The sequence below is a fragment of the Saccopteryx leptura genome, chromosome 11 (assembly GCF_036850995.1).
Source record: "Saccopteryx leptura isolate mSacLep1 chromosome 11, mSacLep1_pri_phased_curated, whole genome shotgun sequence".
Lineage (NCBI taxonomy): Eukaryota > Metazoa > Chordata > Mammalia > Chiroptera > Emballonuridae > Saccopteryx > Saccopteryx leptura.
In genome coordinates, this window is record NC_089513.1 from 50,291,865 (window position 1) to 50,316,416 (window position 24,552).

The 24,552-nt window shown below is 54.2% G+C and overlaps 2 protein-coding genes and 1 long non-coding RNA gene across 4 annotated transcripts in view; 2 read left to right on the forward strand and 1 right to left on the reverse strand.

Annotated features, from left to right (window-relative positions):
* Positions 1-10,918, forward strand: part of EMILIN2 (elastin microfibril interfacer 2) — a 58,039-nt gene extending 47,121 nt beyond the window's left edge. The window contains exons 5-8 of the mRNA XM_066353045.1: positions 4,572-4,970; positions 6,609-6,641; positions 7,184-7,312; positions 9,927-10,918. Of these exons, the coding sequence (XP_066209142.1) occupies positions 4,572-4,970; positions 6,609-6,641; positions 7,184-7,312; positions 9,927-10,264 (899 nt within the window). The 3' untranslated portion in view covers positions 10,265-10,918. The remainder of the gene's footprint in view (positions 1-4,571; positions 4,971-6,608; positions 6,642-7,183; positions 7,313-9,926) is intronic.
* A 2,534-nt stretch (positions 10,919-13,452) lies between these two features.
* LOC136383536 (uncharacterized) lies at positions 13,453-16,840 on the forward strand. Its single transcript, XR_010747424.1, has 2 exons — positions 13,453-15,834; positions 15,969-16,840. It is a non-coding gene; the product is annotated as an uncharacterized lncRNA (long non-coding RNA).
* The window catches only part of LPIN2 (lipin 2), an 88,075-nt gene continuing 79,378 nt past the window's right edge, over positions 15,856-24,552 (reverse strand). For both annotated transcript variants that reach the window (XM_066353521.1, XM_066353519.1), the window contains exons 12-20: positions 24,388-24,477; positions 23,621-23,703; positions 22,304-22,448; positions 20,698-20,846; positions 20,101-20,187; positions 18,971-19,123; positions 18,443-18,557; positions 17,658-17,761; positions 15,856-17,335 (exon numbers count right to left, since the gene is read on the reverse strand). In XM_066353521.1, coding sequence (XP_066209618.1) covers positions 17,191-17,335; positions 17,658-17,761; positions 18,443-18,557; positions 18,971-19,123; positions 20,101-20,187; positions 20,698-20,846; positions 22,304-22,448; positions 23,621-23,703; positions 24,388-24,477 — 1,071 coding nt within the window. In that variant the 3' untranslated portion in view covers positions 15,856-17,190. The remainder of the gene's footprint in view (positions 17,336-17,657; positions 17,762-18,442; positions 18,558-18,970; positions 19,124-20,100; positions 20,188-20,697; positions 20,847-22,303; positions 22,449-23,620; positions 23,704-24,387; positions 24,478-24,552) is intronic.

Below are 24,552 nucleotides of genomic sequence, written 5' to 3' on the forward strand. Positions count from 1 at the left end.
CCCTCCCCCTCTCCTTCCTCTCTGTCTCTCTCTTCCCCTCCCGCAGCGAGGCTCCATTGGAGCAAAGATGGCCCGGGCGCTGGGGATGGCTCCTTGGCCTCTGCCCCAGGTGCTAGAGTGGCTCTGGTTGCAACAGAGCTATGCCCCGGAGGGGCAGAGCATCGCCCCCTGGTGGGCAGAGCGTTGCCCCCTTGTGGGCATGCTGGGTGGATCCCGGTCGGGCGCATGCGGGAGTCTGTCTGACTGTCTCTCCCGGTTTCCAGCTTCAGAAAAATACAAAAAAAAAAAAAAAAAAAAGAAAAGAAAAGAAAAGCAACGGACTTAAGCATGCCGGGAAGGGATAGGAAGAAACAGGCCCGTGGTGAGTGTCTGCTACAATTACATTTATACGAATAGGAAAAGTAGTGCTGAGACGCTTATAACAAAAGTCAGCATCACTGCCCCACACCTCCCTTCGCCCTTCTCGCTCCCGGGGGCAGACACGTGCCACTCTTTCGGTCCCCGTCCCCCTTGACACTCGCCTCCATACTTCTAAATTGATTTATTAGCTTTAGATGTCTCTATGCAGATATTGTAGATTGTAGTATTTAGATGTTATAGATTATATTACTTGTCAGCTACAGACGGCCTACATATTAGAGTCTCTCATGTCTCCCTGCTTCCCCTCCTCCCGCTCCCACAAAAATCAAGTCAATCCTGATGCTACTATGAGGTAAACAGCTCAATCATAGCTAACACTTTCGGTTTTGCTTTTTTGCTGAATTAGTAGTAGTGTTGCGTTATTGGCTAGATTTTATGTATCTGTTTTGAAGTCTTCTCGCCCTTCAGCACTCTCTTAATACAGTTTTCCACAGAATCAAATGAATCGTATTTGTTGACTCCCCTCCTGGAATTCTCTTCCTCATCCAATCTGAACAGCTTCTCTAGTCTTGCTAGGAGGCTGAAACTTCCTTCACTACCATCCTAGAAATTTCCTGAACCTCTTTCCTGTCTAAGACCCTTTTCTTTACTTCGTTTCTTTCTTTCAGCCCTGGCCAGTTGGCTCAGTGGCAGAGCATTGGACGGGTGTGGATGTCCCAGATTTGATTCCTGGTCAGAGCACACATGAGAAGCGACCATCTGCTTCTCTTCCCCTTCTCCTTCTCCCTCTCTTTCCCCACCTCCTGCAGCCATGGCTCAATTGGTTTGAATATATCAGCCCCAGACCCTGAGGATGGCTCCATGGAGCCTCCACCTCAGATGCTAAAAATAGCTCAGTTGCGAGCATGGCCCCAGATGGGCAGAGCATCGGCCCCGGACGAGGGTTGCTGGGTGGATCCAGGTCGAAGCGCATGTGGAAGTCTCTCTCTATTTCCCCTTCTCTCACTTGGAAAAAAGAAGGAAAAAAAAGTTTCTTTCTTTCATGGTTCACTTTCTTGTTTCAGTGGAGCACATTTTCCAATTCTCTCTCTCTCTCTCTCTCTCTCTCTCTCTCTCCCTCTCTCTCTCTCTCTTTCTTTTTTGAGAGCCAGATAGATAGACAGACAGACACAGGAAGGGAGAGAGATGAGAAGCATCAACTCGTAGTTGCAGCATTTTAATTGTTCATTGATTGCTTCGCATATGTGCCTTGGCTGGGGGGCTCAAGCCAAACCAGTGACCCCTTGCTCAAGCCAGCGACCTTGGGCTCAAGCCAGCAATCTTGGCTTCCTGTCTGTGATCCCGTGCTCAAGCTGGATGAGTCTGCTCTTAAGCCAACGACCTTGGGGTTTCAAACGTGGACCTCAGCATCCCAGTTGATGCTCTATCCACTGAGCCACCACTGGTCAGGCTCAATTGTTTTTTTTTTTTTTTTAAAGAAACTATGCTTGAGGGAGAGTTTTGTTTGGTTTATAAATATGGCATGTCTTAAACATGTCTTTTTTCTAGTAGTCTAATCGACAGACGGTTGTGGCTGGCTATGGAATTCAAGGTTAATAATGACGTTCTCTCAAAATTACCAGGTGCTGGTCTCGTTTTCCACTTTCTAATACTGTTGTTGAGAAGCCTGATGCGCCCCTTCTCATTCAAAGTCACCTGAAAAACCCTTTTTCCCCTGAAAGCTTATACGATCTCCTGTTTATCCTCAGTGTTCAGAATATGCCTTGGTTTGGGTCTTTTTTCAAGAATTGCACTGGGATTATCTTCTTCAGTGTGAAAAATTGTGTATGTATTTGATAATTCTCTCCTTACCATCTCACCATCCCTACATCCCAGTTTTTCTTGGCAAAGACTTCTGGGTTGACCCTCTGATTTTCTTATTCGCTCCTATTGCCCATCCTTTTGTCTTCCTATCCTATCTTCTGAAAGGTCATTTTGATTTTATCTAGCAACTCTTTCATTAAATCTTCTTCCTTTTGGCAAGCATATTTTAGATCAGCAACGTCTCATCCTTACCATGTCCTTTTTTTTTTTTTTTTTTTTGTATTTTTCTGAAGCTGGAAACGGGGAGAGACAGTCAGACAGACTCCCACATGCGCCCGACTGGGATCCACCCAGCACGCCCACCAGGGGCGATGCTCTGTCCACCAGGGGGCGATGCTCTGCCCTTCCGGGGCGTCGCTCTGCCGCGACCAGAGCCACTCTAGCGCCTGGGGCAGAGGCCAAGGAGCCATCCCCAGCGCCCAGGCCATCTTTGTTCCAATGGAGCCTTGGCTGCGGGAGGGGAAGAGAGAGACAGAGAGGAAGGAGGGGGTGGGGGTGGAGAATCAAATGGGCGCTTCTCCTATGTGCCCTGGCCGGGAATCGAACCTGGGTCCCCTGCACTCCAGGCCGACGCTCTACCGCTGAGCCAACCGGCCAGGGCTCCTTTTTCTTTTTTATATATATCAGTCTGTTCTTGCCTCTTAGATGATGTCTTCTGTTTCTCTGAGGGTATAACATGTTTATTTTCCCGCGTTGTCTGTTTCTTCAGAGTTCTTTGCCTTAGTTGGTTGGATGGCTGTTTTGGTTTGGATCTTTCATATTGAAGGCTTTCCTTGCACGTCAAGTGATCTTGACTGTGGTTCATAGTTAAAGATGAGGCACAGATAGGGCTTCCCGCCTGTGGGCTTCCCTCTGGAGTCTATTTGAAGGTCCCTTTTGTCTCTGACCTGAGCTAGCTAATAAGTATCCCGGAAGCTGAGCAGGGGAAAGGTGCTGGGAGCCTCCTAATTCAGTGTGCAGACTGTGCCTTAGTGTCTTCAGACTGTTCCCTGTCCTCCACCGTGGCTGATACCTCCGTGTCCGAATCCCTCTGCCTGTTTCTCTAACCCAACCCTTCCTAAACAGGGTCCTGAAGAGAATTGGGCCTGACCCATTCCACTGATTGGCATGAATTACCTTCTCATCTAGAGTGGTCCTAGCTCTGTATTTCCTTGGGAGAACGGAGGACAGGGTCCCTCCGCCTTGCTCTCTGCAGGGCTCAGTTCTCTCACGGAGCGCTCGGCAGGAAAGGCGGGGTGTGAGAAACCAGCTCCCTCTGGGGTGGGGGTGGCTGAGCAGCCCAGCTCTGTGGGTAGAGAGGGTGTGTGTTTAATGTGTCATAATTACCTTAGTAGTAAAATTAAACTAGACAGTGGGTCAGAATGCAGTCACCGATTTTGCCAGGACAAAATTGTATAGCCGCAGAACCTGGGTATTGCAGGCACCATGGGGGCCCAGAGTGGGGTGTGTGTGTGTGTGTGTGTGTGTGTGTGGCTTCTGAGGGTGGTATCCGGCCAGTCCTGGTGATTTTTAGATAAGGCAGGCTAGTTCCAAAAATGTATTTATTGGGGGCAGCAGTTGTGTCCCAGCGCCATCACAAGAGGGCAGGAAGGTGTGAAGAGACGCTTCCTGTGTTGGTGACGGCCAGGCTGTGGTGAGAGGCAAGGGCCCCGCTGCTGCTCTGGGGCCGCTCTGGCTGCAGAGGTGGCCGGAGCTCCCTGACACCTGCCTGGGCCACCTCGGTGTCTCTCCCCTGGTCGCCCTCAGCTGGTGAAGCCGTCCACGAGCTAGTGGTGGGAAGGTAAGGCAGCAGGTTGCCTGCCCTGATTGGTGGTGCATCTGGGGTGTGTTACGCAGTGGAATCAGTTCTTGGGGCTGGTTTTGGAGAGTGCAGCCATCATGTCGGGAGGCTGAAAAGCCGCTCCCTGGGCAGGGCAGGGCAGGGGGGCTGCCGCTGGCCTTCGTAGTGGCCCCCAGGCGCCAGAGGGCAGCTGGACACGCGGCCCCTTCCGGAGGGCAGGCAGGCTGTCCGCAGGGGGGCTGCTCTGCTGCTCCTGGCCCCGTGCCCCATGCCCACGACTGGGTCGGTGCTACCACAGCACAGCCGCCCAGGCACACACTTCGGTCTCACCGAGGGGCTGTGGCCGAGCAGTCAAACTTGAGGTGGTTTTTTTTTTGACACTCTGATTTTTACTATGATGCTACAACAATGCTTTTTTAAAAAAATTTTTAATTAATTGTGTTTACATAGATTCTAGGGTCACCCCGAATGCATCCCCCCCTCATATTCCCCTCAACATCTCCCTTGCCCCCTCCCTAAAACCTGAGGTTTGTAACTCTGTGTTTCTTTCCACTTCCCAAATGCTCAGCGGAGGAGCCCTCAGAAGCGCCCCCGCCTCCACCCCGAGGGAAGGCCCCCCAGGCCCCCGAGAAGCCCCCGCAGCTGGCAGAGGTCCCCACGGAGCCATCTCATCCAGAGCTGACCCCTCCACTGCCGCCAAGGCCCAGTGCCCCCCCACCTTCTAAGGACGCTGAGCAGCAGCAGCCTGCTCTGCCCAAGAGACCCCAGCAGCCACTGCCCCCGCCAGCGCGGCCCGGCTGGACAGGGCTGCCCTCTCTGCCCGGCTCCAGCGGGGTCTTCATGGAGACTGGCGAGGCGGGGCCTCCGGGGAGGATGGGCGTGTCCGGAAGGGGCCTGCCCCACGGGGTGGACGGCCAGACCGGGCAGGTGCCCGTCCCCAGCACGGAAGGCTTCGCAGGAGCACCAGGTAAGGCTCCCGGCCAGCAGGCCCCTCTGAGCCGCAGAGGGTGTGACTACGCGGAGGGGCGGCCCGAGCCTCCCGGGTCTGCTGCAGGGGCTTTGAGGGTTCAGGGTACAAGGTCCAAAATTTAGCTCTCCAAAGGTGCTGCGATCCTGAAGGACCAGTTCATGCTGCTGAAACCCCCAAAGCCTCGGGCACCCCAGGGACAGTGCAGTAAGTTAGTCTTAGAATTGCACCCTATGGGCTGGAAACCCGAGGCCACGGGGAGAACTCGCTGATCCCCCAGCAGTAAGTGCTCCCGGGAAACCAGATGTGTGCTGTGTGCGCGTGTGCAGCAGCAAAGACAGCCGCCGGCCGGGTGGCCTGCGCTGGCCTCGGAGTTTCTGTGAGCGTGAGGGAGGGAAGCCTAGTTTGGCGCTCGGCTAATCAGTGCTCCGTGCAAGTTATGTCCACAGCATCGGGGGGCAGGCAGCAGCGGTGGGGTGGTGTCGGGTGAAGGCCGGAGAAGGAAGGAAAGGGGAGCAAGCATTTGTGGGATCCCCACCATGTGCCAAGGACTAAACCAGGCACTCGATTTCTTATGGCTCTCCTGACAGCACTGTCAAGTTGTTCGTTCTGTTTACAGATGAGGAAACTGAGGCTCAGGGCTATGACATGTAAACAAATATTTTTAAGCAGTTTGTTTTTTTATTAGTTTCATGCATTGTGGATGCTTATACACTGTTGGGCTACTGTCCGTCCGTCCATCCATCCACCCATCCATCCATCCATCCATCCACCCATCCATCCATCCATCCATCCACCCATCCATCCATCCATCCATCCACCCACCCATCCATCTACCCACCCACCCACCCACCCATCCACCCATCCACCCACCCATCCATCCATCCACCCATCCATCTACCCACCCATCCATCCATCCACCCATCCATCTACCCACCCATCCATCCATCCTTCCACCCACCCATCCATCCATCCACCCACCCATCCACCCACCCATCCATCCATCCATCCACCCATCCACCCATCCACCCATCCATCCACCCATCCACCCATCCACCCACCCACCCATCCATCCACCCACCCATCCATCCACCCACCCACCCATCCATCCTTCCACCCACCCATCCATCCATCCACCCACCCATCCACCCACCCACCCACCCATCCATCCATCCATCCACCCACCCATCCACCCACCCACCCATCCATCCACCCATCCATCCATCCATCCACCCACCCACCCACCCATCCATCCACCCATCCACCCACCCATCCACCCACCCACCCACGCATCCAGGTGAAGCCCATGGACAGACAGTGCTCTTAGAGGGCAGCATGGTAGATGAGCATAGCCCGATTCAGTCTGTGGACCTCTCTCCATGGCTTGCGAAGCCAGCGCCTCCTCTCCCTCATCCAGCTCACCCCCAGGAGAGCCTCCTGCTCCAGGGAAAGGCGGGCTAGTGAGCAGCCGGTGCAGCAGGTGCATCTGTGCCTAGGAAGGTGGCTTGGAGTGGGTGCCCTTGCTCTTTGTCTAGTTAAAGAAATAGCACGAGGAGCAGGGAGAGAAAGAGGGGCTCTGGAAGATGAGGTGCTTTCTAGAATTTTGATATTCCATTCCCTTCCCATTTTGTTTTTCAGGCTACCTCAAGTCACCTCCCATAGCGGCCCCAGGTGCGTCTGCCAGGCCAGGGCAGCCTTTGCCCCGCGTGTCCTCCTCCCTCTGGGCTGTTTGTGTGGGTGGACACTGGGGCACAGCCCTTCCCCACCAGCCAGCTGCAGGCACAGCCTCTGCTGACGGCAGTGGGTGGAGCCCTGCAAACTTGGCTCCCCAGAGAGCGTCCGAGTCATGCTGGAGACATGAGATTTCCCCTCGTGCATGATTCCAGCTTGTGGAGCTTGCCGAGAGGACCACGGGGTGGACCCAAGCCTAGGCTGGCCCTGACCAGCCCCCTGGGGCTCCAGGCTTTACTGGTTCTTCAGTAAGCAAGCAACTCCCTGGCATTCCCATTACTCAGTCCCCGCCCCGCCCACCCATACAGGCAGTGTCACACGTAGACCCCCAGCAGTGCCTGTCCCACCACGCAGCTCCACTGCCCTCCCGTCCCTGCGTGCTTCACTTGAAGACAAAAATCAAATGGCGAGCCTGCCTCTCGGGACAGGCACCCAGGCCCCATCACCACCGGCCTGTGACCCCCTCGTCCTGTCTGTTCCAGGGGTTCCAGTGCCTTCTCTGGTGTCCTTCTCTGCGGGGCTCACCCAGAAGCCTTTCCCCAGTGATGGAGGCGTCGTCCTCTTTAACAAGGTGCTGGTCAACGACGGGGACGTGTATGACCCCAGAACTGGTAAGTCTTGCGGGCGGGCTATCCGGGGTCCTGGGAGTGGAGCCGCATGGGGGAGACGCCCCAGCAGCTGCCGGCACTCGAGGGGCAGTTGGTAGCGTTGCTGTTTCTGGTTGCGGGTCTGGTGCAAAGGTTTCCGGCTCGCGGGCTGCAGGGCCGGTGGGTGTGCAGTGAGTCTCCAGTCGGCACGCCAGCCCTCGCCGTGGCTTGTCCCTGACTGTGCAGCCACGAGGGGCTCTGTCAGTATGTCGTCCTCGCACCCGGAGCAGGCCAGCGGGAGATTAGCCCGCCCTGCCACACTCAGGGAGAAGCTTGTGGTTTATGATGAACAGAGCCCCCCTAAAGGGCGGGATCCCTTCCGGGAGAGTGGCCTGTGTAGGGTCTCCTGCTCCGGGACAGAACCACTGTGGCTGCCTCGGTCTGCTTGGGGCACCCGTACTGTCCCCCCCCCCGGCCCACAAGAACGGGTCACCCTAGGATCCTGCTTCTGGGGCTTCCCGCCAGCCCGCCCCCCGAGCCTGGGATTCTGTCCCTGGGGACTGGAGGCAGAGCCCTTCCACCAGGCCAGACCTGGGCATCTGGTCTCCGGTGGAAGGGAAGGCGGGTCAGGGCCCCACGGGCGTGTCCCAGGGGCTGTGTGTGCTTCCCTACAAGGCCATTGGCAGCCCTGGGGAAACAGCTGCAGGCGTGCCTGGGGCCAGTCAGGGCGGGCTCTGAGGCAGGTGCTGAGGGCCCGGGCGGCCTCGGGGGTTCTCTCCTGAGGAGCCCGGAGACCTCCTGTCAAAAGCCAGCAGACTGAGTGCCAGCGTGGGTCCTCCAAGGGCTGTGTGCACATGCGCAATGGCCGGTGGACTTCCAGGAGGTGGTATTGAGTTCCTTCTCAGCCATCGCCCCTGTTTGCCCTTCCTGGCCATCAGGCCAAATCCCACCTGTTCTTAGGGCAGTGGTTCTTAGGTGTCAGTGAGCATCCATCATGTGCAGAACCTGGGAAAACAGAACTCCGGATCCTCCAGGATGACTGCCGGGGCACTGGGGAGCCTGCGTGTCTAACAGCTCCCGAGGCCCGAGCAGGCAGCCAGTGTGGGAGAAGTGCTTCTTGCTCTCAAGCACAGCTTCCTCCACGGCCCCCACTCCGTGCTGCCTGGGTACTGGGGACAGCCTGTCCACTGCGACAGGTCAGGGACCTTTGCCAGCAGGAATGGTGACCCACACTCTCCCACGGTCCCAGGATGTGCGGCCCAGAGCTTCTCACTGAGCAGGTCCTCAGTGAAGGAAATTCTGGTGGCTCCGAGCAAGGCCCCACTCAGGCGGACGGAGGGACCGTGGAGGCCCGGTGTCCGGAGTGCTGGCCGAGTCTGCTCTCAGGCCCAGGTGCCCTGGGAGACTCCTGGAGCTTTAGCGGACAATTAAAAGCTGGGAAAGGAGGCTGGGTGGCCTGGCATTTTTCAGGGCGAGTGGAGACCCAGAACCCAGATTCCTCTTCAGCTCCGGGGCCTCCATGCTGTCAGCTCCTGGCACGGGCTTCGTGTTCCCAGGCTGGTGCTCTCCCGAGCCCAGGGGAAGCGGCTGCTCCGGCAGGTGTGGTGTGGGACGTGCCTCCGCTGTGGGGCCGCCTGCAGCTGCTCTGCAGTCGGTATATCTACAAACCTTTCCTCTTTCTCACGCCGTCTCCACGCCCCTTACTACCACTCCCCTGCCTCCCCGGGCCCAGAACCTGTGGACTTTGGACTAAGTGAAAATCAGCTAATTTCTGGCTATGAGGGATGCCACCCACACGCTGGTCCCGTGTGGGAAACCGGCTCCTCCACGGGAGAACCGGCTGTGCTTGTCCCCAAGCTTCACGGCAAGCTCTGTGAGTTGTGGGGTCCTGCCTCCTCAGGGGGCAGTGCAGGGCTTTATGGACATGATGCCCACAGGCAGAGCTGGGCGGCGGTTCCAAGTTAGCTTTGGGCTACTTTCAGATGGAGGACACTCCCTCCCAAAAGGCAGCTGGAACCTGGGCGGCTGCTGCCTCCCCGCTGCACCTTAGGGGCGGGGTAGCAGGCCACACACTGGGCCTCAGCCCTGCACCTCCACCAGGCAGGCCAGTGCCTAGGCTGGACTGGGCTGCCTGCAATGGTAGAGACAGAGCTCTGTCCCAGCAAGGCCAGAGGGCCCTCCCCTGCACGGCGCCCGGGGGCAGGACTCCCCTGCACGGCGCCCGGGGGCAGGGCTCCCCTGCACGGTGCCCAGGGGCAGGGCTCCCCTGCACGGTGCACGGCGCCCGGGGGCAGGACTCCCCTGCACGGTGCCCGGGGGCAGGACTCCCCTGCACGGCGCCCGGGGGCAGGACTCCCCTGCACGGTGCACGGCGCCCGGGGGCAGGACTCTCCCGCAGCTGCCCTGGGCAGAGGTGAGGTCTAGTAGGCCAGATGCCGGGGGTTCTGCAGTATTACCCTCTTCTGGATGTGACAAGCATCAGGCAGTGGATCTTGCTATGCAGACAGGGTGAGTGGCCAAGAGCAGTGCGTGCGGTTGGGCAGATGCAGGCGGGCTCCCTCTCCTGAGACCTGGTACGCTGTCTCAAAGGGCTGTGATGCTGTCACATGAGCACAAGTGTCTGCCTTCTTCCTCCCAGGGGTGTTCACAGCTCCATACGACGGGCGCTACCTGATCACTGCCACCCTCACTCCAGAGAGGGACGCGTATGTGGAAGCCGTCCTGTCCGTCTCCAACGCCAGCGTGGCCCAGCTGCACACGGCTGGCTACCGGAGAGAATTCCTGGAATACCACCGGCCCCCAGGGGCTCTGCACACGTGCGGGGGCCCAGGAGCGTTCCACCTCATCGTGCACTTGAAGGCGGGGGACGGTGTCAACATCGTGGTGACGGGGGGCAGGCTGGCTCACACAGACTTTGATGAAATGTACTCCACGTTCAGCGGGGTTTTCTTATACCCCTTCCTTTCCCCCATCTAGGGCACGAGGGAAAGTCATAAGACCTGGAAAGCTTTAATATATTCACTTTATGTATGTAACTGGAGCACTGGTCTAGTTTTCTGCCAACATCCCACCACCTCTCTCAAGATAAAGGCCTTATCTGGCTTTGGGGGCCACCACCACACCCCAGAGTCCCCAGCATGCAGCAGGGAGCCAAACACGTGGGCACCAATTTCCGTCGCTCCCACAGGCCAGCTGAAGAGACGGACACGCCCCTACTACGAGCCAGGTCCTCCTGGGCCCCATCTCTGGCTTTTCCCCGTGGGCCTACGCTGGGCCCCCAGGGCCGCCCCGCAGGGCGAGGCTGCAGCATCGCGTCCTGCTGACGAAGGCGAGCCGCTGGATGCAGTCCCAGGAGGCTGGCCGGCCCAGGTGGCTAGTCTTCACCCGAGAGCAGGCCTGTCCCCTGCTGGCTTTGTGCTGAGACTGCGTGCAGGAGAGAAGTTCAAACACTGAAGTGGCACGTGGCCACAAAGAGACCTGGGATTCCAGTCGGGGCCGCCCCAGGCCGGATTCACCAGGGCTCAGCACCTGTGAAGGGATCCAGTGAGACTGTCTGTGCAGCTGTTGGGCTCCTTGAATGACATGTACTATTTAAGTGCAAAGACAGGGAGTATCAATAAAGATGTAAAACCACTAAACCACTTCGAGTTATTAAACCTGGTGCCTTATGGATTGAGAGTTGTTGCTAAAAGTAAACTGTGGAAAGGTAATTGACTTTTTTGGTAACTGTAGAAGATAAGCTTGAGTAAATGAATCTAAACCATTAACTTACCCCTTAGCATCCAAGATGCGCTCTTGGTTCTGTTTTGCTTGTAAAGACAGACCAGATGTGCTTGGAGGTCCAGGCCCCATGTGAGCCCTGCAGCTGAAGGGGCCCCTCCAGGGGATGCTGAAAATTCACATCTAATTAGCAGCTGCCCACGCTAATGAGACCGCTCGCTGCCCACATCGCACAGACGTGGCTTTAAGAGCCCCGGGTTCCCAGGCAACAAGAGGCCCAACATAAAGCTGAGCACACAAATGAACGCTGAGGTCATGAGAGAAGCAGGCCTCCCCCCATGGAGAGCACATTCTGTCCCGGGAAGTGCAGGCACCTTCCTCCCCCTCCAGCAGCCTCAGAATCCGATAGGCACATCAGACCCTCAGCTCCAGGTGGTCTCTGTTCACCAGGTGGATACAATCTGTTGGGCACTCAAGTGCCACTGGGGGAGGCGAGTCCCCCAGAGCCCAGGGAGAGATGTGGACACAGACACGTTCCTGTGGCCTGAATCAGCCCCACATGCGCTTATGCTATAAAAATCACTTTGGACTGTCCCGGACTGCTGCTTGCCGGTAGACGACAGGGGGGCCACTGGCCACTGCAGAGGGGAGCCTTCCCCTTCACCCCGACCACCAGGCGAGGGAGAAGTGCCCAGGAACCCGAGGGGCTGGGTGGGAGTGGCATTCTCACCCTGTTCCCCCGCTGGGAACTGGCTAAGGGCGGCTGTCCGAGGATCGCTGGCTTCCTAGCAATGACTCATGGGAAAAACCCCAGGGCAATGGCGCACTTTCGGAAACCCGGCTGGCACACAAATGCTTTTGCCCTCTTGTCCTCACACCCCCTGGAAAAGACCTTAACTCGGTGCCAAAGGGGATAAATGTGCGACAGTTGGAAGGCAGTGACCACAGACGGTTGGAGAGCACCAAGTAACACGTGTCTTCCCTCAGGGCATTCTGACTCACTTACTGAAAAACAGGTGAATTTCAGCTGTGTCCCAAATAGGCAAGGTAGAGGAACTGCAGCAAGTCCTGCATTCACTTCAAGATGAAATAGGAAGAACACCCGATCATGCTCCATGTAGGAAAAAGCATCTTTCCGAATGGAAAGGCCAAGAGAAACCACGCATCACCCGGCTGGAGGCTGCGGGCCCCCGAAAGCCGGGGAGGGTGAGTGGGTCAAGCCCTGGGCCTCAGTGAGGACTCAGTAAAGGAGCTGCTGCTGAGAAACAGGGAGAGTACCTACGGTGAGCAGAGAGAAAGAGGACTGGACGTTGTTTCTCCTCGCGTGAAACACGACGAATGGCCACACTTGAAATGACTGAAAACAGAAGAATCCGAGCAATACAGAATGCAAATCAATGCATACTGCACCTGAAATTATTTCCATGTTAGCGCATTAATCTAGCTCTCTCAGTGACTCTAACCTCTCTCCAACTGTTTTGATTTGTGGTTTGAAAGGACAGAGGTATTTGTGATCAGAGACACACTCAAGTCCACGCTTCCATTCTTGAATGTGCCTTTGCATATCCACAGCCACTTTCTAAACACATACGCGTCTTCCCCACACTGCCCTGTCAGGGAAGGACAAGGAAGGATCCGGGCAAACTCTAAGGGGTGCAGAGGGCAGCAGAAGGAAGCTACAGTTGACATAGGTCTACGAGAGCTCAGGGATGGAGCCCATGCGGCTCCTCCCTAAAGTGCTTGAAGCCATTTGTGGGGGCAAAAGCCATTTCCTTTATAATCAACCTCCCTGTGAAGAACTTCCTTTCTCTTCCCAAAGCACAGCCCCAAAAGCTGAGATCCCTCCCCAACCTCTGCCCACGGCCATGGCCTGCCCCGCGGCAGGACAGGGCGCTCCCACAGGAAGGCAGGCGCACTCCGGGAGGGCTCGGGGGCCCAGCACATGCTGCATCTGGCAGGGCCCAGCGATCTGAGGGGATAAAAAGATGCTCATTTAAATAATGTGTGGGTGTGGGGTTTTGATCCAAGTTCATTTTGACTCCTGAGCTGATGAAAACATCAGGATTGCTAAGTAGTCTTCACCCCGAGGAAGGGTTTAATGAGGTGGGCTGGCCATGAGCAGGCTCTCAAGGGACCCTGAAGGGCTAGAGGTGGGAGGGAAACACAGCCCAGAGGACTCCAGTGAGAACACACCAGAAATCACATATGTACAAATGAATCATTCCCTGGCAGAACTTACAAAGCAAGAGGTTAGTTCCTGAGGGTGTAGCCTCACTTTTGGAGTCAGGTTTTATGAAAATAAGCACCAAAAAGAAGTCCTTTCTGTAGACAAATTTAAGTGTCAGCAAAGATCAAAATGCTAATTTATGGAAATCAACAATTTCTGGCAAGAGTACACAGATGGTTTAAATGTCCTCTGAAGGAAAGAGTCAAATGCATTCAGTTTATGCTTGTTTATTGTTGTAACATTTTATTTTGAACATCAAACACTGGACCAAAATATGAGCCATTTATCTTAAAACGATGGTCTTTGCCATAAGTAAGAGTACTGGACTGATGCTTACAATTAATTTCTGACAACTGAAACCTCATTAGTGGCACTGCTGCCTAATAATCAAATACTTCATCACAGAGTGCAATTATTAAAAGAACAAAGTTTCCCCGTCCCTTTCTTACCTTCAAACCAAAAACATAGGTTTCACCTGGAAAGAGCACTTACTTGAAACAAAAACTCAGTATTTAACTGGTTTCACTAAACCCAGCACACTCTAAAATAGGAAAACAAGCTTCCTAGAGTAAATACGATATTGAAAAGATGTTAAAATTCCCTGGAAAAGTCTGTTTTCACCAAGTTGCAAAAGAGAGAGTTAACTTCTTACCTGTTTTGAAATGTCTTGTGGCCCCGGCCAGTGGCTCAGTGGATCGAGTATCAGCCCAGCGTAGGAACGTCCAAGATTCAATCCCTGGTAGGGCACACATGAGAAGCAACCATCTGCCTCTCTCCCCCTCCCTCTCCCCCTTCTCGTCTCACAGCCAGTGGCTCAACTGGTCTAAGTGTGACCCCGGCACTGAGGACAGCTAGCCCCACATGGGGGTTGCCAGGGAGTCTATCTCCTCTCCTCTCACTTTTTTATTTTGTATTTTTGTTTTGTTTTGTATTTTTCAGAAGTGAGATATAGGGAGGCAGAGAGATAGACTCCCGCATGTGCCCGACAGGGATCTACCCGGCACGCCCAGCAGAGGGTGATGCTCTGCCCATCTGGGGCATCACTACATTGCAACTGGAGCCATTCTAGTGTCTGAGATGGAGGCCATGGAGCCGGCCCCAGCGCCGGGGCCAACTTAGCTCCAATGGAGCCTTGGCTGCGGGAGGGGAAGAGAGAGACAGAGAGGAAGGAGAGGGGGAGGGGTGGAGAAGCAGATGGGCACTTCCCCTGTGTGCCCTGGCTGGGAACCGAACCTGGGACTCCTGCACGCCAGGCCGACACTCTACCACTGAGCCAACTGGCCAAGGCCTCCCCTCCTCTCACTTAAAAAAAAAAAAGATCTTGTGAGGTCTCACGGGGCACAAGCACTGCAGTCTTTTACTAGCTGCTGTTCCCCAGCTGCTCTCCCTGTGACAGCAGCTTTCATTTGAGCAGGTCACAGTAGTCAGTTTTTACTTTTTCCAGTTGAAAACTATGCACAGCAAACACAGGACTCACACATAGGCCACACGGGCGGCTGCGGCCCACACGTGTACTCGCTAACACCAGGGAAGTGCAGATGACGACACCACAGCCACACGCGCTGCAGCACGTGCACCAGGCAGACACTGGAGTCAGGTGGAGTGGGAGCGCGGGCAGGGGGCAGGGCCGTCTCACCGGGGAAGCAGCTGAGCGCGACCTGGAAGAGCCCCCTCTGCCTGCGATCTCCCCGCCACGTCCTCCATCAGCTAAAGCAGCGCAAGGCTAACGCTCCCTTGCTCGCTCACCACCGTGGGGTCTGTGTACAAACACACTCAAGGGCACCGCTCTTTCACAGAAAGAACACGTCATTTGTACCAAATGGCGACGGGTTTTCAGCACAAACAATACTTTCATAACACTATAGTAATAGTCATCACCTACTCTTCAGCAAGAGGGACTCCTTAAATAAGGAAAAACACTCATGTCAACTAGGGGATGTACCCACTGGATCCATCTGCAGCGACAAAATGACAAAGCCTCGTGCTGTGGACACTGGGAGAAAGGGCTGGGTGACCCGGGCTCCCACTGAGCCTTCTGGGAAGGCCATGTGTCCAAAGAAAGAAACTGTCTGGTCAAAAGCTCTTTAAAGGACAACCTAAAAAGACCGACAGAAGGTGTACGTTAAAAATGTTCCCACTGCGTGTACGCAGAGGCCCGACTAGGCTCAGGTTAAGTGCATCAAGCTCCTGTTCTTCTAAAGCAAACGCAGCCGAGGACACACTGGCAGCATCTATGAGATCAAGTACCGGCACGGCCACTCTACGGGGAACCTGATTCACTAACAGGACAGAACTTCGTGTAAAAACCTAGCTTCCCTAGCCTACTGTACAGAGATACACTCACTGGACAATCAGGTCCCGCCCTGCCTCGGCAGACGCGGTGCTGCCCGCTCCGGCACACAGGCCTTCAGGCCCGCACGGAGAGCCGCGTCCAGGGCCGCACGGAGAGCCGCGTCCAGGGCCGCACGGAGAGCCGCGTCCAGGGCCGCACGGAGAGCCGCAGTCCAGGGCCGCACGGAGAGCCGCGTCCAGGGCCGCACGGAGAGCCGCGTCCAGGGCCGCACGGAGAGCCGCGTCCAGGGCCGCACGGAGAGCCGCAGTCCAGGGCCGCCAGGAGAGCCGCGTCCAGGCCCACACGGAGAGCCGCGTCCAGGCCCGCACGGAGAGCCGCGTCCAGGCCCGCACGGAGAGCCGCACGGAGAGCCGCGTCCAGGGCCACACGGAGAGCCGCAGTCCAGGGCCGCACTGCTGCCCGCACCCAAGTGCTCTCGGGAAGCCGGCCGAGCGGCACCAGGGACTCTCCACCGCTGCCTCTTCCCTTCTTGACATCAGTATTATTTTGAGTGGAATAAACTGAAACAAGGAGAGCCCCCAGCCCAGTACAAGCAGAGGTGGAAATGGAAGCCACCCGAGTGGGGTGGGCCTGAGCCGGCAGCTCCCACTCCGGCCTCCGCTCTGACCTCGCGCTCTGCTCCTCACCCGGAGGCCTGCGTCTGCTCATTTCTGCTCCCCTACCAGTCCTCTCGGCTTTAGTGCCCAGTTGACTGTCAACACCCAACCCGGTCTCCAGGCCTCAGCTTACAGGACAGAAGCCTTCCCTGGTGCTGTCTGCTTAGACTTGGACATGAGCTCATTACCGCAGCTCAGAAGCTGAGGGCCAGGCAGGCCGGGCCCTGCCCAGGAGCCCCTGCACGAGCACTCCAGCATCTCCCAGGCCTCCCTGAAAGCAGACATCAAGCACATCCTGCAGAGCTGTTTCTTCTGGCTAGCTTCAAGACGTAACTTAAGGATCTCCCGTCATGGAGTCTCACAGATGAGAAGGTGATGATCTAAGGGGCTTTTCCTCCCAAGAGCCTGTATCTGTGCGGGGACATGAGCCCCCTCACCCCGCCAGGTGCCAGCTGTCCCACTTCTGAGAGGCAGGGGAGAGGAGCCCGGAGAAGGAACGTAAGCAGGTGGTTTGACCAACATCATTAATGGGGCCTGTGCAGTTTGGTGGACCCTGATCCCCTTAATAAAGCCCTGATTTTACAGAGAAACACTTTCAATTGCCCAATGGAAATTTAACCCTTTACTTTGTGCAATACTTTGGTCCACTCTTATTTCACTTTTTTCTTGCTTTTAAATGATGCAATCAAGGAGCACCCAGCACACAACCTGACACAGCGCATGTGTGAGAACCGACCAGTGACAGGAGCCCAGGCCTCGGCCCTCGGTCCGACCCTCCCTCCCTTCTCCCGCTGGGGCCGGCTGCAGCCCCGCCAAGCCCGGGAGGTGAAGGAGGGGCCCTGCTGCTCCAGGCGCTCTCCTGGTCCCTGCTGGGGGTGGCTGTCCACACAGGTCTTGCCCCGCGCCTGCGGCTGGGAGGGGAGCCCAGTGTCCTCTGTCCAGCAGAAGTGCTGGTCACCTTCCCGAGCTGCAAGGCAAGAGATGAGGATCTCCTGGAGGGGCCGCCTCAGGCCAGGTCGTCCAAGTCCACTCTGGGGATCGGATCTCGCCAGTAGCAGAAGGAGCTGAACTCTGGGCATGGAAAAGCCGAGTTCTGTTCCTTGCTGAGCAGTGGGAACACGTGCTCCACGAGCTCGCTCAGCCTGTGGTACCTGAGAGGAGGGAGGGGAAGGAAATCACACACTGTCAGTGCGAAGCTGACCCAGGAGCACAGAGTGCAGGTGGTGGAGCTGGTCACTCAGTGCCCGACGGGCAGGCTCTGAGCCCCGTCTCCTCCCTCCACGGGCACAGACTTCCTCCTCGAGGCCGAGGAGTCAGCGACCCCATGAACAGAGGAGAAAGCACCCAGGCAGAGAGGAAAGCCTCCAAAGACAGGTGCAGTTCTCACACGCTGAGTGAGGCCAATACTTAGTGTCTCTGTCTGTCCCCAGCATCACCCCGGCTGCAGGGCACGAGGCTGAGAAACACACTTACGATGACTTGTTTCCTTTGGTTCTTTCTTGTATTAATTCACCCTTGGGGTTCACGGTGAATATTCTGCAGTCTGGAACTCCAACTTGTGTGTAAGCATAGACATCCTGCAGGAGACATCAAGCAGGGTGATGACAGGGAGCAGAGATTAGGAGCCGTTTCTCCGGTTCCTCGGGAGCCCGAGTCGCACAAACACAAGACTGTCTACGGAAAACAAGCAGAGCTGGGCACCGTGTAGCTCTGCCACCGAGACTGAGCCTTAGACAAACCCAAACAAAAAGTAGAGCCAAACCCAGAGGGCGTGGAGGATCCAGGAAACGCAGGCGCCAAGGAGACGCCACAGGGCACCCTGGAGCAAGTGGGGTCCCTCTGCCTGCCAAAGGCTGGGGCAGCCCCTTCTGCATGCCTGGGGTCTGAGCCCTTCTAAGGGGAGGCAGGTCAAGGGCATGCTGATTAAGGGTGAGCACGTACGCCGTGGCTCTGGGGTGAAGCCAGACATGGCTCAGAACCACTCAGAACATGAGTCAGAACCACCCGAGGAGACAGGGACTGATGCCACAGAAACAGAGGACAGTGCCCTTCACCATATACCAGAACCTGGGGACAGGTCTCCACCGACAGGACCTCCCTGCCTGCTGGGAGAACTCTGAAGCAGATGCAGTGAAAACCTGTTTAGTGGGACATCCATTTCGCCTCTAAACTCACTGGAGAATTATGACACGGCTACCCCTGAAAGCATACTGTCAGTGTACCCCGCACAGCAGATGTGCAGCCGAGGAGACACTTACATTTGGACGATTTCCAAAGGCAGCATAGAAGGGCTGCTTAGACGGGGCAAACAGGTTCTTGATATCATTTAGACACTCAATTTTGAATTTCTCTGGTTTCTTTTCAATCACTTCCCTAGAAGAAAAAAAAATTGTTAATATAGTCACCAAATTCAAAATGGTAGTTTTCCCCAGTGTACGGTCTTGAAAAATTTTGGTGCTCACAACCACCCAGTTTCTAAATCCTTTTTACTGATATTTTTCTCCTTCTCTTCCCGTCAATCTGATGACTAAGACAATCTGATGGGGTTTGGAAAAAGAAAAACACGACCACTGCCAGAACTGGACTTTCCCTGGCCGTGCCTGACACAGAGCAGAAGAGCTGTGCCTACAAGGCTATGGGGAAGCCCAGGAACTGAGACAGACAGACAGACAGAAGCGACAGCCCGACACGCACTCCCACACAGTCACCCAGGCCCAGCGGCGCCGCTGCCTCCCTCCCCCCCCTCCCGTGCTGCGAGGGGCTGCCCGCGGGGGGGGGGGGGGTACCTGTGGAAGGCGGAGAACAGGCTGCTGGGGGACAGCATCAGCGGGCCCCGGGGCAGGATCGTGCCCTTGTCGTTGACCCAGTGCAGGTAGCCGCGCGTCATGTCGGCCATGCCGATGGCACGAGCAGAGCAGTACAGGAACTTGTAACCGTTCCTGAAAGAGAATGTGTCCTATTTCAGCCCATTGTGCTATGGCTAAAGGTGGGGAAAAAAAGCACTTTTCTTATGAAAGATCCAAGTAAAGATCTTCTCATTTACTGTGAAAAATTCTTGAACTTAACAGGAAAACAGGATTACAAAGATTTCACCTTTCCATGGAAAAATCCCAGACATATATGCAACTAGGAATTATGCTAAATTTATAAGGACCTCAGCATCTAGTCCATGAAAGGCAGATTACAGAACAAAAATCTTGGACTATCTTTAAATTATCTGCTATACAAGATCTTACTTCTAAAGACAATCTGCAGAAGGCAACCCACTCTGTGAGCCATTTTCATACTAGGGCATTCTCAACTAATGTTGAAGACCCTGTAATTTTCAAATTGATTTAACACACACACACATTAGGGCCCCATGAAGGCCACGGCCCTGTGGTCTCTGCTGTGCTAGCACAGAAGGCCCCACAGGTGAAAGGTTCCCCCATGCATGCATGTGCTTCCTCCTCATAGAAGTCCCAATTTAGAAGTCCCCAAGTATCCAGTTCATAAACCAGAAATGAAAACTGCTCTTGCTAAGTTACAACTAAACGCCCCACAATAGCAGTATAGGAATACAGATAATGGCTAAAGCTCACAGCACTGTGAGAACGAGAGGAAGGCGTCGCTGCCACTGCGCTCGTGCGAGGCTGGAGGGCGGGAGCCGGAAAGCGGAGTCGGGCTGACTGGATCGTGAGCATGCACGGTTTCCACGTGTGCTTTTTAATAGTTCTTTTTTTTATTCTTTTACTTTTTATTATTGATTTTAATTTATTGTGTTTACATGGATTCGAGTGTCACCTCGAATGCATCCCCCCCCCCCCCCCCCCCGTATTCCGCTCAACATCTCCCTTGCCCCTTCCTCATTTCTGATAGTTCTTAAAGCAAGATCCTAGTTCCCAGAGAACATGAGCAGGTGGGACGGGGGACCTACTCATTGATGGCATGGTAGAGCTTTGCGATGCCCTGGTGAGTCCAGTCTTTACCCAGCTGTGGAAGAATCTGTCCCAAAGCATCAGACCTACGAGGGTAGAAGCAGGAAAAGGTATTAGAAGTCAAGCACATGATAGACAAGTATTTTGCTTTTTAGTTATATGCCCGCTGCCGAGAAACTTGGAGGGGGGGGGGCAGTGGACAGGGCGATGTGCAGTGAGGGGCCCCCTGCAGACACACCCACCCACAAGCTCCGGGCAGCAGACCCAGGCCTGGGCCAGCTGTGCATCCTCAGAGGTAATCACAGCACACACCTTTTCCTCCTCCTTAATCTCAACAGCTTTTGAGTTTTTATTTTTAATGACAAAATCTGGACACCAAGTAACTAAATCCTTCCAAAAGTTACATTCATCATTACATTTGTGTGGCTCCGCCCATTTCCTCCATTCATAAATGAGCCCATGGGGACTGCACTCAGGATGCTTCAGTGAGCGGTCCCGATGGCCGAGGGTGGGTGCCTGGAGAGAGGCCCCAGCCTGGCCACACACTGCCCTGCGCCCCCTCCTCTCCCTGCCACCCACCACTAGCTCCTGCTTACTTGGTTATTGTTCCGTCTATGTCGGAAATGACGACCTTGTCATTCCAGTCCCACAGGTAAATGGTCCCTGCGCAGCGGCAGGTGCCCTGATACTGGGTTGTAATACTGAACACCACATCATTTGGGCCATCTTGGAGCTTCAGTTTTGCCTTTTATAAAAAGTAAAAGAATAAAGAAAACCAGAGGCAGAATTTCAAAAGTTGATGAATCTACGTTACAATCAAAAGTCACATTTTCCAATAATATGTAGTCATTGAAAGATTGTAAGATACATATAATGTTAAGTGAAAAGGAATCTAATCTCCAAAACATATAAACATAACTGTGTATAAATACATAAAGAATGCATTAACATTATACCAAAAATTTTTTAAATCAGCTGAAAACACAGTTTGGAGCAGTCGGAATGTTTACAGAACAGAACAGCGCCTGCTGCGCCCGCACCCCTGGCCCAGGCCGTGCACAGGACCCCTGGAGGTCCGCGCTCAGGGAGCCACCGCCTGAACAGAGTTGGGGATTCCAAGAGCTTTTCCTGATCCCCCAAACAAGAAATCTCTCTGCTCCTGCTCCAAACCTAAGACTGAGGGCTCAGCAAAACTATTTCACACTGCCTGATCAGGCGGTGGCGCAGTGGATAGAGCGTTGGACTGGGATGCGGAAGGACCCAGGTTCGAGACCCCGAGGTCGCCAGCTTGAGCACGGGCTCATCTGGTTTGAGCAAAGCTCAGCAGCTTGGACCCAAGGTCGCTGGCTCGAGCAAGGGGTTACTCGGTCTGCTGTAGCCCCACGGTCAAAGCACATATGAGAAAGCAATCAATGAACAACTAAAGTGTTGCAACGAAAAACTGATGATTGATGCTTCTCATCTCTCTCCATTCCTGTCTGTCTGTCCCTATCTATCCCTCTCTCTGTCTCTGTAAATTAAAAAAACAAAAACAAAAAAAACTATTTCACAATGAAAATAGGTGGAAACAAATAGGAAAGGGGAAACTGTGTCTAAATAAGATATATTACTTCTCTATTACTGTGAGATAGTGGGTGACCCAGTGATGAGCTAGATGTGCAAGATTCATGGGGAAACAGGTTAAAAATACAGATTCCTCAGCTCATTCCAGAAACTGAGGTGAGGGAGTCAGGGCTGGTAGAGTAAGCTACATCCCAAGTTCCCCAGGGGATCCTGGTGGTCCCAAGAGGTGGGAATTTCTGTGAGCATTAATAATAATTCAATAATAAATGTGGCCTGACCAGGCAGTGGCGCGGTTGAACTGGGATGCGGAGGACCCAGGTTTGAAACCTCGAGGTCGCCAGCTTGAGCCCAAGGTCACTGACTTGAGCAAGGGGTCACTCAGTCTGCTGTAGCCCCCGGTCAAGGCACATATGAGAAAGTACTCAATGAACTAAGGACCCACAATAAAGAATTGATGCCTCTCATCTCTCTCCCTTCCAGTCTGTCTGTCCTTATCTGTCCCTCTGTCTCCATCACACACATACAAAAAAAATAAAGTGTGTGTGTGGCTTGAGACTGAGTGGACAGAGAGGAAGCAGGTCAACTGAAACAGTTACTAAGACACTCCCACCAGACCCACGCGGATCGCACACTACTCACGATCTGGTCTGAGGACAGACGGAGAGACTTCTTGTACGAGGTGGTGCTGCTGTGGCTCGGGGACTCCGCTGGCATGGAATCCATTTTGATAGATTCTTCAAGCTCCTGTGACCCCTCATCACTGGATGACACATCCTCTGCCGGCCTAGTCAACATCAACCCAGTTACTGAAGAGGCAGTAGGCTGTTTCCATTTAGGATCAATAGAAGAAAGAGAACCTAAATCCCTTCTAGAAACGGGGAGTTCTTCCCCCTGCCGCTCCCCCACATCCTGCGTCCATGCTGCACATTCACTTCATAAAGGGCAAGCCCAAGTCCATGTTCCTCCTTCATAAAGGGCAAGTCCACGTCCACGGTCCTCCTCCTGCTCATGACTGGCCCCCGGTTACTTTCTGGCTAGGACTGGGCTTTTTCTCCTAAACCAACGAATGCTACTTGTTGAAGTAGATATGTATGTTTCAAAAAGTACAAACTAAAGAAAATGTAATTGTTTATGTAGATTTTAAAAAAACTAACAAGAAAGATTTTCTACAGCCCGTTTAAAAGAGGGTAGTCCCCTCCTCTCACTTAAAGAAAAAAGAAAGAGGGAGCGAAGGTAGAGAGTAAGACTACCTTGTCACACAGATGCTGAACCAGAGTCAGGGAAGGGACAGACGAGCATCTGACTGAGGAAAGTACACGGGCGGCAGGAACAAGGACAGGCTATACGGTGGCACTTCCTCTAAAAGGCCAGCCAGTCTGAATGGCCAGCGGGGTGCTACTTCTTCCAGGAGATGGAATAGACCCACACCAACTCCTGAGACTCCCTTCTATCTCCATCTGCCTGCCAGGAAGCCGGGGAGCAGGGAGCAGGGACAGCCACCTCGGGCCTCCTCGGGGTCCTCTCTCCCCAAAGGCCCACAGTGATTTCACAGGTATCCGATTCCACGGCTTCAGGATGGGAGGAACAAGGTATACTGCTCACAAAAATTAGGAGCTATTTCAAAATGAATTTGAAGCTATAAAATATCTCCTAATTTTTGTGAACATAATTAGGGAATATTTCAAAATAAATATGAAGCGATAGAATATCTCCCAATTTTTTGTACTTAGGAAGCAGAGATGAATACATTTACTCTTCTAAGCAAATAATAATTTTTAGAAAAGCAGTTCTCATTTGCAAGCTGGATGGCATGAACAAGCTACTTATTCACATACATCCACAGGAGAAAGATGTTCCCAAGAATTAAACCAAACTGTCAAAATCAACTTAAATGCAGTGACCAAAGCAGGGTGGCCCAAGTGCTATGAGCCCAGAGGAAGGGCAGGGTGTCCCCACCTGCCACTGGCTGGCTCTTTTGTGTTCGATGGCAGGTCACTGGTGGGTGGCACCTCGGATTTCCCTTCCTTGGCCTCTGGCAGCTAAAAAAGCAAGATAACAATTGTCAAGTGCAGCTTCCCTACCAACAAACAAAAACTCATCAGCAGTCCTCACAGGAATAAGCAAAACTGCTTTCTGAACCTACAACTTAAAAATGCTCAAGAAAACAGACTTTCCCTAGTTTGAGTCAGACAGAAACCTGAGACAGAAGTCACATGCTGCTACACAAAAGTTGTCACTCCAAAGTCAGAAGAAAATAACTTGAAGAGTACCATTTCAAGTCACAAATTAGGATGCAAACAGTCCACACTTGTTAGGCCCCAGCAGAGGTCCCGGGGCTACGGGGCAGAAGGGCGGGTGCTGTGCCTCCTGAGCGGCAGGGAGCCAGCCCGCTCCAGCTGGCAGGTGACGCCGGAAGTGGGAGAGCACAGCCCTGGAGCTGCTCTCAAGGTCGAACCCTAGCTCCGCCCCTCAGCAGCCAGACACTTCGCTGCTCCGTGGCCCAGCATCCTCCCCTGGACACATCGGTAAAGGTGAGGTAGCACATAGGATATAAAGAACCTAACACAGTACCTGCACACAGCAACCGTTAAACATGGCGACTCTCACTGTAAAAGTGTATTGGATGGCCCGAGTGGACGTTTTTGTGTTTGGCATTATTTTTTTGAATAAATGAAAGATTCTCATCTTTTCAGTTCACGGCAAGGATGCTCCAGGCCGCTTACCTGTTTGGTCATGCTCTCTCTCTTACGCCAGAACCACCAGCGACCAGATTTCTTTGGCATCTTATCTTTGACCCAGGACTCAACTGTGGCCTAGAAACAATCCACTTGGGTTAGTCCAGCAATCTGAGCACCGAGCTCCGCCCTCCCAGACTCCTCTGAAGCTTT